We start from the raw sequence: 13,457 nt of genomic DNA, 5'->3' as shown, positions 1-13,457 counted from the left end.
CAACCGCTCCTTTTTTTCTTTTTCTTTTTTTATTCTGGGCCAGCTTTAGCTCTGAGGCTTGGCTCCAGCTCTGAGGCCTCCGCTGCTGAATGCAGGTATCTGGTTTGTTTGGGTTGTACAATCAAAACACTGTTTCAACTCCAGCTCTGAGATCCCAGCTGGCTGAAAGCAGGTTTCTGGGGTTTTGTTTAGCTTCTATATTTGTAACAATGTTTAAAACTGCAAGCTCAGAGGCCGGCAGCGGCAGGCGGGAAACATTAGCTTCCTCCGTCACTGAAGCAAGCAAGCCTCATGTTCGCTTCAAGCTGCCTGGCTGCGGGCTGCCTTCTTGGCTGGCAGTTAATTTACATATCGCCCTGATTAGCCAATGGGAAGGGTAGCGGAGGTACGGCTAATTACTATTTTTCTCTTTTATTAGGATTATCACTGAGAATTGTGATAAACACTGGGAACTCAGTATTCAGCAAAGCAGAGTCCTTGACATAAAGCCCATGGTCTGGTGATTTTGGCTACTAAGTGAAAACATAGAAATAATAAGCAATTGCACCTAGGTAGGCTTAGAAATAAGCTCAAAGAGAGCAAATTTTGAGGAAATGAAGAAAATATCTCTGTATAAATAGGGCAATTTTAGGTTGTGAAAGACTTGAAAATCAAAGCACAGAAATTAAGACTTGATGTAGGACAAGTCTAGGAGATAATGCTAATATGAACCAAAACTTTTTGTGGTTCCTTTACTAAAACTATTCAGAAAATATTTACAGATAGATAATATGAATACATAACTATATAAATACAAATTTTAAGTACATCTTTAATTTTTATGTAAATCAAACAAGTATTTCTTGCCAATTGCATACATTTATGGAATAAACTTTTCAAAATATTTATGAATTTTTGCTCTCTTTCCAAGGAGAGTCCTCCAAATGAATCCTCTCCCCAAAATAGATCTTACGGTGAGAATTTCCAAGACCAGAGGCTCTCCTTTACGGCTGCTGTTTAGGCTCAGCACCTATCTGAGTATTCCCTGTGGTTAGGGATCAGAAAAACATTCCCTATTGGAGAATATCTCTAGCTCAGAGCCAAAAGCAGAGAAAAAGTCAGGGTTTTTGCAGAGGTGAGACCTCAGACCCCTAAACCATGCCCAGGTAGAACAACAGAGGAATTCCCTTGATTTTCTCGTCACCACTCTAATTCTGAGGCACAGTCACTACATCCAGCTAGTGGAAAAGGAAACAAACCTTTCTAGCAGACTAACATGTCTCTTACCAACAAATTCCAGTGCTTCCAAGTACTAGAACCACCACTCACTTCTCCTAGGGAGCTGCCCATCATTCTTTTACAGAGCATGAATCTCTAACCATGCTCCACTAGCGTTCACACACATGGTGCTATTAATAACTGTTCAAGCTATTCACAAAATGTTGCCCTAGATCACTTGTTTAACTTTATGACATAATTTCTTGATTATACAATAACGCAATCACTAGGGCATCTCCCTACCCCTCTCACTGCTGACTGGAAAGAGGTTCCCACTCTGGAATAAGGGGGATAAGAGCAAACATATTAATTCAGCTCTATCTGAAGGAATCAGAAAAAAAAAAAATAACATTAGCCCCTAAAGTAGTGGGTTTTCTCACTTTTAAGCCACGAATGACCCACAGGATTAATATATTTGGATAATACATTTTATTTCATTAACCAGTAAATAATCATACAAAGTTTTAAATATATAACTGAGATAAGAATTCATGAAATAATTCATCCCCTTACTATATAAAGAATGCTATGTGATTTCTTTATTCTATTATATTTTAACTAGAGGCCTGGTGCACAGAATTCATGCAAAGGGCCGGCCCTCACAGCCCTGGCTTTGTCCGGAAGGTCATTTGGATGGTCGTTCTGCTGTTTGGTCTAATTAGCATATTAGCTCTTTATGAGATTTTAAAATTTGTTTAATGTTCATTAAGAAACAAATCTTTTTGCCTTAGTTAATATAAATCGCTACGAAAGTTTTAACTCACTCTAGATTACACTAGGGATATTTTTTTTATTTAGCAATTAATAAATCACTTCAATAATACTAATCACACATAACTTTTAATGTCCTCAGGAATACCTTCCCCTACTGTTAGTTACTATAATCGTTTTGTCATAGAATACTGTATTTACCCATAAACATTGCTACTTAGCATCCTTCCTGCAGAAATACATTTCAAAAAAGTCCCCAAGAGTCAATGCCATTAATACATCTATGGCCAGTCCCACATCCTTCCTTGAAAATGACAACCCCTTTTTCTCCCTATCCACACAAGTCAGGAGGAGAATTCTATTGTAAGGTGACGTCCAAGATCCAAAGTGCATACCTGACCAAAAAGAAACCAGCCCTTTGGCGGGGAGCTAAGTCACATTAATGCCTGAAAAGAGTGAAAGTCCCTGAACACCTACTAGAGAAGCTGCCAAAGCCCTCTCTAAGACCCTTTCCTTTAAAGTGGATTTTTTTATGTGTGGTAGTTTGTTGTTGTTTTTATTGGTTTACCATTTTTAAGCTACTTTAAGTTTCTGTCACTTGAAATTCAACAAATTCTGACTACAGTTCAAAAGATCATTGCACTTATACAGATAAATTGATTTCAAATAATAAAAAAAATCTTCTAGAGTCCGAATATTCATAATAAGAAAGTAAAGCAAGCATATACCAGGACAGAATTTTCCAGTGTTGTATTCTAATTTATTAAATTTCATTATAACTAATATACATATATGCATAACCCATGGACACAGAAAATAGTGTGGTGAAGGCCTGAGAAGAGGCAAGAGTAGGAAGGAGGGGCTCAATGAGGGGGGAAAGGAACATCTGTAATACTTTCAACAATTAAGATATATTTTTTAAATTTTAAAGATATATTTTTTAAAATTGTACTGTAAGTTTAAAAGGTATAACTAGTGAATTCAATGAATTCCATACATGATTTTTTTTTTAAATATTACTTTTTATATGAACTCTATTATTCCTAATTGTTACTAGGATTTTTTAGCATGTAACTTGAAGAGTCACACTCTCCACAGAAACATTTTCATGGAGACATTTAAAATATTTAAACCACCCATCTGTCCTATTTGCACAGATTTTTAACTGCACAGCACCCATCTGTCTTTCTAGCTGGTGCAGAATGATTCACTAATATGCAATACTCACCTCACTAAGATTTTGTAATCCAAAATAACATTAGAAAAGTTAAGAAGTTCCCAGATACTTTTTTCCTTATCAGATTTAGTGTATGACAAATAAGCGAAAGAAAACTATTATTGCCAAATCTAATTATCATGATTATTAACACAATTTGAAAAAAAAATTTTAAAGCCTTTGAAAACATTGAAGGCAGATTCCAGTACATTAAAATAATGGCAATAAATTATTTTAAAAAACTTTGGACTTAAAACTAATTTTGGGGGGGAGATATGTTTTCATAGATTGGGGGCCCTGTTTTTGTACTCTACAGTTCATGTACTCTTGTGCATTTTGATATAATGTGTACTTGGCACAGTCTCATGATCAATTGATTATTCTATCTGCACTCTCCCTTCCTTGTAGGAAAATGAAAAGTTTGGTACAATTTGGAAAGAAATTCTATTATATTTTTTTCCTGACTTGTTTTAAATAAATATTTAGGGTCCCATTGAGAATATGTAAATAAATTCAGGAAATAGTAATACTATGTAAAAATCAAAATTACAGGTAAAATTTTAAAAATTCTATTCATCTAACAAAATATATCGCAAAAAAACTAATATGATTCTTGCCACATAATTCTTGCCACAAAACTAATATGATTCTTGTTGCCTCAGAATATCTCAGATCACTATTATACTTGCTTAACTTTTAAATAACTATGTTAGAGCTGAAAATTAATACAAAGTATACAAAGTGAATAAATTCTCATTGACAGATACAGAATTGTAATTCTGTTGTTGTATACTTTGTTTTGTTGTAATAAAAGGCAATAAGCAGGGCACAGAGTTATTCTATGTGTCAATCAACGGAGTAAACCATCCAATTTTTCCTCTTCCACATAATAAATTATAATTCTTTTGCCACCACTTGTTGACAAATCTGTTTAATGTTTGTAACAATAGAGTGTGCATACATGTCATGCCATAAACAATACTATGAAGCTAGCAAAGCTCAACTATGTAAGCTTGACCTTCACAAGAGACAGTCTACTTGCTTTCACATTTTGGGTGATTTCTGTTCATTATTTTGCTGTTTAAAATGGCCCCTAAACATAGTGCTGAAGTGCTGTTTAGTATTCTTATGTTTAAGGTGGGTATGGCGTGCCTTACAGAGAAAATAGATGTGTTAGATAGCTTTTAGTCATGAGTTGTAACACTGTGGTTCAATGTTAATGATTCAACAATATATATTAAAGTGTCTTTAAAAAGAAACACACACAAAACAATGTATTATTAGGTGTACTGGTGATGTATTGCTCAACTGTAAAAACTGTGACTCTGCTAGGGACAATGATTCAGTACTCAGGTAATGCTAATTTAGTGCTCACAGTAATTTTATAGAGTACTAGAGGCCCGGTGCACGAAATTTGTGCAGGGGGAAGGGGGTTAGGTCCCTCAGGCCAACCTGCACCATTTCCAATCTGGGAGCCCTGATGGCTTAGGCCCACTCCCCGTGGTTCTCTACTCTCTGTTGGGGCCTGGCCGCTCCACACCCGCTGCTCAGAGGCTCTCCATGGTCCAGAGCCTCTCTGCAGCCGGGGTGGGATGCTTGCCTCATTGTGGGCTTGATCCCCAGTTGGGGGCATGCAGGAGGCAGCCAACCAGTGATTTTCTCTCAGCGATGATGTTTCTGTCTCTCTCTCCCACTCCCTTCCTCTTGGAAATCAATGAAAATATATTTTAAAAAGAAGAAGAAGAAAGAAGAAAGAAGAAAGAAGAAAGAAGAAAGAAGAAAGAAGAAAGAAGAAAGAAGAAAGAAGAAAGAAGAAGAAGAAAGAAGAAAGAAGAAAAAAGAGGAGGAGGAGGAGGAGGAGGAGGAGGAGGAGGAGGAAGAGGAGGAGAGGAGGAGGAGGAGGAGGAGGGGAGGAGGAGGAGGAGGGGAGGAGGAAGGAGAGGGAGGGAGGGGGAGGGGGGAGGGGGAGAGGGAGGGGGAAGAAGAATGAATAAAACAAAGCAAAAAACAGCCATTCTCTGGATCATTGTCCCAACCCCTTGAGATTCTGCTTCCTGGCAAGTATGGACAGTTTGGCTCAAGTAAACTCATAAAAGTTCTCTACAGGTTTGAATGTTTTTACATGAACACGACATATACACCTGCTGGTTTCTGAGGGCAAGAAAACAGAATCAGTCCATGAGGTATGCTGTGAAACTGTCAACGAGTCTGTTTTTGCTGTCAAAAGCCAGGTCACCCTTAGAAAGAGTGTAGAAAACCAGAAATGGGATTTACAAAGAGAAAACAGACAAAAGCGAACAGAGGGATGCTCCTGCACTCTTTTCCACCCAGACAAGCCGGTTTCTCAAACATCCTCCCTCCCTGAAGTTGTGAGCTGTGGCCTAAGGGTGGGGGAGTCAGAGAAGCCTGAGGCGAGGTCTGAGGCCCTGACATCACCGGAGAGCTTTCTGCATTTGAATGAAGCCTTGGAGTGAGATCCATTGGATTGAATCACCCTGACCTCCTCTCCTCCCACTTGCTCCCTCCCCCTCCCCCTACTCCCCGAGCCCAGGATCTGTCTGCTCCCAGCTGCCTCCCCCGAACATGCCGGGTGCAGGTGGATCCCAGAGAGTGGGCACTGCTCCCCACAGCAGTGCCCAGCTCCAGATGGTGCCAGCGCCCTGCAGCCTGTGGTGCTGTGGTCCCAGGGACAGCAATACCCAGCAACGGCAGAACCTCAGCCTCCCTCCAGACACAGGAGGAAAGACAACCTAAGCAGCAAGCCTAAGGGATGCCCGGGAGGGATGTGCTTGCCGAGCTTCCATGCAGAAGGCCACGCACACACTGCCCAGAGGCTCTCCAGGGCCGGGGCAGGGCGCTAGCCTCATAGCCACGATGACAAAGCAAGCATTCTGCCAGACCACTCATGCTGCCCACTCTCAGCGGCCGCCCCCCTAGGACTGGGGAACTCCGGCGGGCTGAGGGGACTGGACGCCAACATCTTTGTGATGGAGTGATGGTTAATTTACATATTACCCATTTATTAAATAGGATAAATATCATAAATAACAAGAATCAATCTTATAACCAGAATCTGACCAATTCTAATCACATCTGCTACTACCACCCAGTCCATACCAGCATAAGCCAGTGCCTGGATTACTCCAATAGCCTGGAAGCAACTGGTCTTCTATATCCATCTTTCCCCCACCCTCTTATTTTCAACAGGCTACCAGAATTCTCTTATAAAAATGTAAGTTAGTTCATGTCATTCCTCTGCTCAAAGCCCACCAATGGCTTCCCATCTTACTCAGGGTAAAGGGTTTTAAAGAACTACCAAGACCCTTCATAGTCTGTGTCTCCCTTGCCACCACCATCATTCTTCCTCTGATTCTCATACCTCCATGCCTTTCCCTTATCAATCCTTCAGATCTAGCCACACAGATGACTGTTATGCTTCTCAGATATGCTGGACATGATCCCATTTCAATGACTTTGCTTTGGCTATCCCTCTGTCGCAGAGTAATCTCTGCCCCATGAAACCACATGATTGACTCCCTCACCTCCTTCACTCTTTATTTAAAGGCCTCTTTCTCCATGACAACTAATCTGATCAACCCCCAAACACTCTATCTACCTATAGTGTTTTCTCCATTGTAATTATTACCATGTAATATACTATGTTTCACGTTTTAAAAATTAATTAGCTATCTTCTGCTCTAAAAAGTAAGTCTTTTGGAGGCAGGGATTTTTGGATATTTTGTTATCTGTAATATTCCTAATATAAATAACAGTGCCTGGCACATAACAAGAAAAATGTATGAATTGCTATAGTTCTTATTTCAAAAATAAATTTAAACAAATAAAATTCTTAAAAAGTTAAAAGTTGCCCTGACCGGTTTGGCTCAGTGGATAGAGCATTGGCCTGCGGACTCAAGGGTCCCGGGTTTGATTCTGGTCAAGGGCATGTACCTTGGTTGCGTGCACATCCCCAGCAGGGGGTGTTCAGGAGGCGGCTGATCGATGTTTCTCTCTCATCAATGTTTCTAACTCTCTATCCCTCTCTCTTCCTCTCTGTAAAAAATCAATAAAATATATTTTTTTAAAAAAGTTAAAAGTTATAGAAAGATTACAATTTTTACCTTCTGCATCAGTTCTAATACTCAAGTCCAAAACTAATATTGTTAAGGACATCACCTATAAAATGTAGAGGAAAATCAGCAAAAAGATTTAACTTCTCTTAACCTCTTTGAATGTGAAACTTAGCTTTATATAACAAAACTAAGCAAAAAGGGGACAAAGCAAGTAATTATGCTTTCATTTTATTTCTAGGAAGTTACCTCCAGAATATAAATGAATCATGGAGCATATTCCATCCCACATAATATTTCAGTATCTAATAAGAATATTATAGCTGTCACTCCAATTTCTATAGCTTTAACCAAATGCAAATTTAGATTAATAACTAAAAGTGCCATTACTCTTTATGACCTTGTAGAGTTCCTATCATATTAAGCTCCATGCAGTGAAAAGCATTCATGCCTTAAGTTAGATACTAATATATCATGTACTAATAAGTAGGTCTAAAAAATAAAAAGGAAAACCTCTCACTTTCAGGTCACTTTCAATAGAATTAATAATCAACAAACTTAGCTTAAACTCTCCTTTGGTCTTTAGCAAGTCCTGTATCCAAATGTATTTCTTCTCTATGTTGAACTGAGAGGTAAATTTGAATTTCAGAATATTTTTCTAGAACCTCCATACATCATCCATATGTAATTTTGATTTTTAAAAATCTCCAAGGTTTAGAGATTATTGAATAAGAAGGCCAGTTGTCATTATTAGTGGACTCAAAATGAGGAAATCAACTAAAATAGATTTTTTAAGTTTTATTCATTTTTTAAAATTTGAATTTATTTAAACACAAATTAACCATCTGTCTGAGATCTGAGCTCATTTCAAACTGGTTTTCATAATTAAAGTACTCTAAAGAGACAACTCAATGGATCTAATCAATTTTAGTTGGCTATAAAATATCACAGAACTATTCATAATGAGTGAAGAGACAATTTAAGAAAATCTACTGCCAATTATAGAAAACTTTACTTTTTTTTTTTTTAATGAGACATAACAGCTAATTCACCACAATCTAGCTATAGGTGCCCTCTTATTCCATCTGCTTAGGGTAGTGAGAGCTTATAAATAATCAGGGAATTTACTAATCCCTTAGCACTCTTTTGTATTTCTCATAGAGAAAGAAGAATTTGAAAGAAAGATTGTTTCCCACTCTTGTCATAAAAGTGTGTGAAGAGAGCTCCCTTCAAACTTCTCCAGACTGACTCCTATGGGCATGTGTCTTGTGGAGTGGCTCATCCTGCCTTGTTTTTTTCCTGAACACGGTGCGTGATAAAACAGAAGCATTCAGAGTTCTACCCATGTAAGAGAAACCCCCCATAAATGCTATTGTCCATATTTTGAGGCTTGGTAAATATAAAACACTAGTGTAATTCTATCCATATAGAATCAATTAAATATGTAACATCAGACTATGTAACTATGAGGCAGTTATTTTGAACATCTTCTCTAGTACTTCAGTATATCTTTAAGTAAACTAGAAAATAAGATTAGTAAATTTACAGACATAACCATAGAAATTAACCAAAATAAAACAGAAGAGAAAAAAGACAGGAGGAAAAAATGATCACAGCATCAGTAGGCTGTAAGACAGTTACAAGCAGCTTAATACACACGTACCTGGAGTCTCTGAAGGCCAGCAGAAAGAGAAGGGGTGACAGTAAATATATGTGAATATATAATGGATAAAAGTTTTCCACACTCATTAAAACTACAAACTCTCAGGTATATACAAGAAGCTCAGAAGCCACAAACACAAGTAAAAAAGAAAAACCACATCATGACCAAATCACTTAAAACCAATGATGAAAAGCAAATCCTAAAAGCTGCCAAAGGGAAACAAAATGTGCAGATAAAACAGATAACACAGCAAAGAACAATATGAGGGATAATAAAAGTCACTTCATAATGATAAGAGAGTCATCAAGAGGATATAACAATCTTGACTGTTTATACACCTAACAACAGAGTCTCAAAATACATGAAGCAAGAAACAGAGAACTATAAGAAGAAACAGAGAAACCCACAATTACAGTGAGAGATTTCAAATGCCCCATATCAATAATTGATAGAACAAGTAGACAAAAAATCAGTAGAAACATTAAAAATCTGAATAACAATATTAACCAACTGTACCAAGTTGACAAACAGACCACTCCAACCAATAATAGAACACACAGTCTTACCAAATATACATGAAGAATCAAGATATGCTATACTATGGGATATATAACATGTACATAAATATAAAGAAATAAAGTCATAAAAAGAATATTTTCAGACCAAAATGGAAGTAAATTATGAATAAAAAATAGAATATCTCAAGAAAAATGCCATAACTTTAGAAAATTAAATAACACAATTCTAAATAACCTATAGATCAAAGAATAACGCAAGGAAATAAGAAAATATTTTGAACTGAGTGAATATGAAGACACAATAGTATATGAAAAGGATAAAATGTTGCAAAAGGGTACTTAGGGACATTCATAGCACTAAATGCCTGCATTAGGAAAGGAAATAAGATACTTTTCAAATCAATGATCTGAGCTTCCACATCAAGAAAATAGAATAATTGGTACAAACTAAGCTTAAACATTCAGAAGGAAATAATAAAGACTAAAGCATAAGTCTATTAAATAGAAAGCAAAAAAATAGGGGGGGGGGGAATAAGTGTTAGTGAGGAAGTGGATAAAAGGGAACCCTCATGCACTCTTGGTGGGATAAATTTATGCAGCCACAGTGAAAAACAGTATGAAGGTTCCTAAAAAATAAAATAAAATAAAATAAAATAAAATAAAATAAAGGACAACATATGACCCAGCAATCCCACTTCTGGGTATTTATCTGAAGAAATCAAACACACTAATTTCAAAAGATATGTACCCCTATATTCACTACAGCATTATTTACAATAACCAACATATAGAAGCAACCCTATGTGTACATAAATAGATGAATTGATAAAGAACATGCAATGTATTTATACAATGAATATTACTCAGCCATAAAAAAGAATAAAATCTTGCCATTTATGACAACATGAATAGACCTAGAGAATATTATGCTAAATGAAATTAGAGAAAAGCTTATACTATATGATTTCACTTATATGCAGAAACATAAAACAAAACAGACTCAAAAACATAGAAAATAAACTAATGACTGCCTGAGGGAAGTGGGGTGATGGGCAAAACAGGTGAAGGGGATTAAAGGTACTAACTTCCAGTTATAAAATAAATATGTCACAGGGAATATAGTCAATAATATTACAATAACTTTAAATGGTAACAGATAATCACTACTCATGACAATTCATTCACAAGGTATATAAATGTTGAATCACTAAGTCATACACCTGAAAGTAATATATTGTATGTCAAAGTATACTTAAATTTTTTAAATAAATAAATAAATCTAGTACTAAGGCAATCAATCAATCCAATTATGCTGTAGAATGATAACCCCCCCACACACACACACAAAAGCAAAACCAAAAGCTGACATTTGAGAATATTAATAAAATCAATAGGCTTCTAGCCAAAATGATTACGAAAAAGAGAGAGAAGACACAAAATACCAATATCAAGAATGAAAAAGGAAATGTCAGCACAAATTCTGCAAATATAAAAAGGTGAATTAGGGGATATTATAAACAACAATACCAATAAATTCAACAACTTAAATGAAATGGACGAATTCCTTGAAAGTAGTAACCTACTAAAATTCAAACGAAAAGAAACAGATAAACCAAATAGCCCTAAATCAACTAAAGAAACTGAATTTAAAGTTTTAAAACCTTCAGAAATAAATTCTACCAATATTTCAGAAATATGAGCTGTAGAACACAAATCTTTCTAAAAAATTGAATAGGAGGTAATCAATCAGAGGACAGCAAAATAAAAATGAGATAACGATATTACAAGAAACAAAGAAAAAGACAGATGACATTTACAAACAAGTCCTAGCTGGTCTGGCTCAGTGAATAGAGCGTCAGCCTGTGGACCGAAGGGTCCCAGGTTAGATTCCAGTCAAGGGCACGTGCCTGGGTTGCCAACTTGATCCCCAATAGGGGACATTCTCATTATGGATGTTTCTATATCTCCATTCCTCTCCCTTCCTCTCTGAAAATATATCAATAAAAATATATTTTAAAGAAACAATGTAACCATCAAAAGCATTTTTAAAAAATTATAAACAAAAACTTAGCCAACCATATTCAACAATCTAAAAAATGATAATGCAGCATAGGCAAGAGGCACTATCATTCCAGGAATGTGAGGCTGTTGTAATATTTGAAACGTGAAAATCAATCAAAATAATTCACCGTATTAAATCAAAAAGAAGAAAAAATGTCATCTCAATCGATACAAAGAAAGCATTTGACAAAAATCCATCATCCATTATAAAGAATGAATAGAAAGGAATTTCTTCAACCTAATCAAAAAAAATATTTGAATACTACAGCTAACATCATATTTAATGATGCCAGACTTTCCCCCAAGTTCAGGAACAAGGCAAACATCTTTGCTCTTTCTGCTTCTACTCAACATTATACTAGAGGTGCTAGCTAGGGCAATCAACAAGTAAAAGAAATCATAATGAAAAGGAAAAATAAAACTCTTTATTCACAGACAACATGATCCTGTAATTCTTTTGTGAAATCATCTACTTTTATAAGGATGATGTGATGGCAAACTTTTCCAACATTTACAGGCGTATGTCAGAACCCTAGTCCAGATACAAACTATATTTATTCACAAAATTGTTTGATGGCAAAACCATGTGTTTAAAACCAACTAAGATGTTCAGAACTCAAGCTATAATAGAAAAGTAAAACCTCTGTACTTTCATTTACTTTAAAAATAACAAGAGAATATACAAGTAAAAGACAAAGAAAAATACATTAATAAAAGAGAATGGTACATTAAATAGTAAAAAGAAAATGGAGTTTCTAGTAAGGCTTACATATTTAGCCAGAAAGGAAAAAAAAAATGTTTTTATTGATTGCAGAGAAAAAGAGAGAGGAACAGAGAGATAGAAACATCAATGATGAGAATCATTGATCGGCTGCCTCCTGCACGCCTTCTACCGAGCCCGCAACACAGGCATGTGCCCTTGATGGGTATCAAAACTGGGGACCTTTCAGTCCCAGGCCACTGCTCTAACCACTGAGCAAAGCCAAACCAGTTAGGTGCCAGAAAGAAAATTTTAACTTTTATAATTTCAACTTTTATAATTTAAAAAAAAAACAAAATATGAAAACTGTTTAGCTACAATTCAAGACTATAACCATAAATCTCTGTTAAAAACATTGGTTTCTCTTTCCATTTACTTTCCAACTGTCCAATGAAAAGTGTAGGACACTAGACACATAAAATTCAGCTACAAAGGCAAGATAACGCTACAATATGATCTTGTGATTTTAAAGGCTTTTAAGTATCATGGTAAAAAGGGGATTGAAATGGCTTCTAAACAAATACAACCTTGTTTTTCTTTTGCAGCACTCACTAATTAACTAAATCTGATGCTAGATATCAATTTAAATACTTTGCATTCCATTACACAAATGCAACATAATTCCATTTAGTATACACTATTCAAAAACATTGTGCATCATTTTTTTATAAAGGAAGAATTATTACATAATTTCACAATCAGTCTATTTTGGTTTATTTTGGTATTTTTTTAACATATTTTTATTGATTTCAGAGAAGAAGGGAGAGAGGGTGAGAGAGAAACATCAATGGTGAGAGAGAATCAATGATCCGCTGCCTCCTGCACGCCCAACACTGAAGATCAAGCCCACAACCTGGGCATGTGCCCTGGCTGGGAATTGAAAGGCAACCTCCGGGTTCTTAGGTCAACACTCAACCACTGAGCCACGCCAGCCAGGCATATTTCAGTATTTTTTAACATAAATTAGTCTAAGTGGAATCATTACACTACTTATAAAGATATTATTCAAATGATAAGAATAAAAATCACTAAAGTAAACACTTTTTCATAACTTTGCCATACCTTTAGCTAAAGCTTCTGTATATTTCTCTTTGGCAGAATTCATTTCTTTTATTAATTGTCTATAGCTGGATTTTAATTTCTCTAATTCCGTCTTTGTAACCTGTCAAAAAAAGAAATTTAAAAAAATTAAAACATAAAT

At 35.9% G+C, this 13,457-nt stretch overlaps 1 protein-coding gene across 18 annotated transcripts in view; it reads right to left on the bottom strand.

The window, feature by feature from the left end:
• FER (FER tyrosine kinase) overlaps positions 1 to 13,457 on the bottom strand; it is a 305,227-nt gene that overhangs the window by 234,784 nt on the left and 56,986 nt on the right. For all 18 annotated transcript variants that reach the window (XR_004967573.1, XR_004967574.1, XR_004967575.1 and 15 more), the window contains one exon: positions 13,319 to 13,418. Coding sequence is in view for 14 of the 18 variants with exons in the window: in XM_036309530.1 (XP_036165423.1) it covers positions 13,319 to 13,418 (100 nt within the window). In the remaining 4 variants the exon portion in view is untranslated. The remainder of the gene's footprint in view (positions 1 to 13,318; positions 13,419 to 13,457) is intronic.

The sequence above is a fragment of the Myotis myotis genome, unplaced genomic scaffold, assembly GCF_014108235.1.
Source record: "Myotis myotis isolate mMyoMyo1 unplaced genomic scaffold, mMyoMyo1.p scaffold_m19_p_5, whole genome shotgun sequence".
Classification (NCBI taxonomy): domain Eukaryota; kingdom Metazoa; phylum Chordata; class Mammalia; order Chiroptera; family Vespertilionidae; genus Myotis; species Myotis myotis.
The sequence above is the reverse complement of the archived record's forward strand: the minus strand, read 5'-3'. Positions and strand labels throughout refer to the sequence as shown.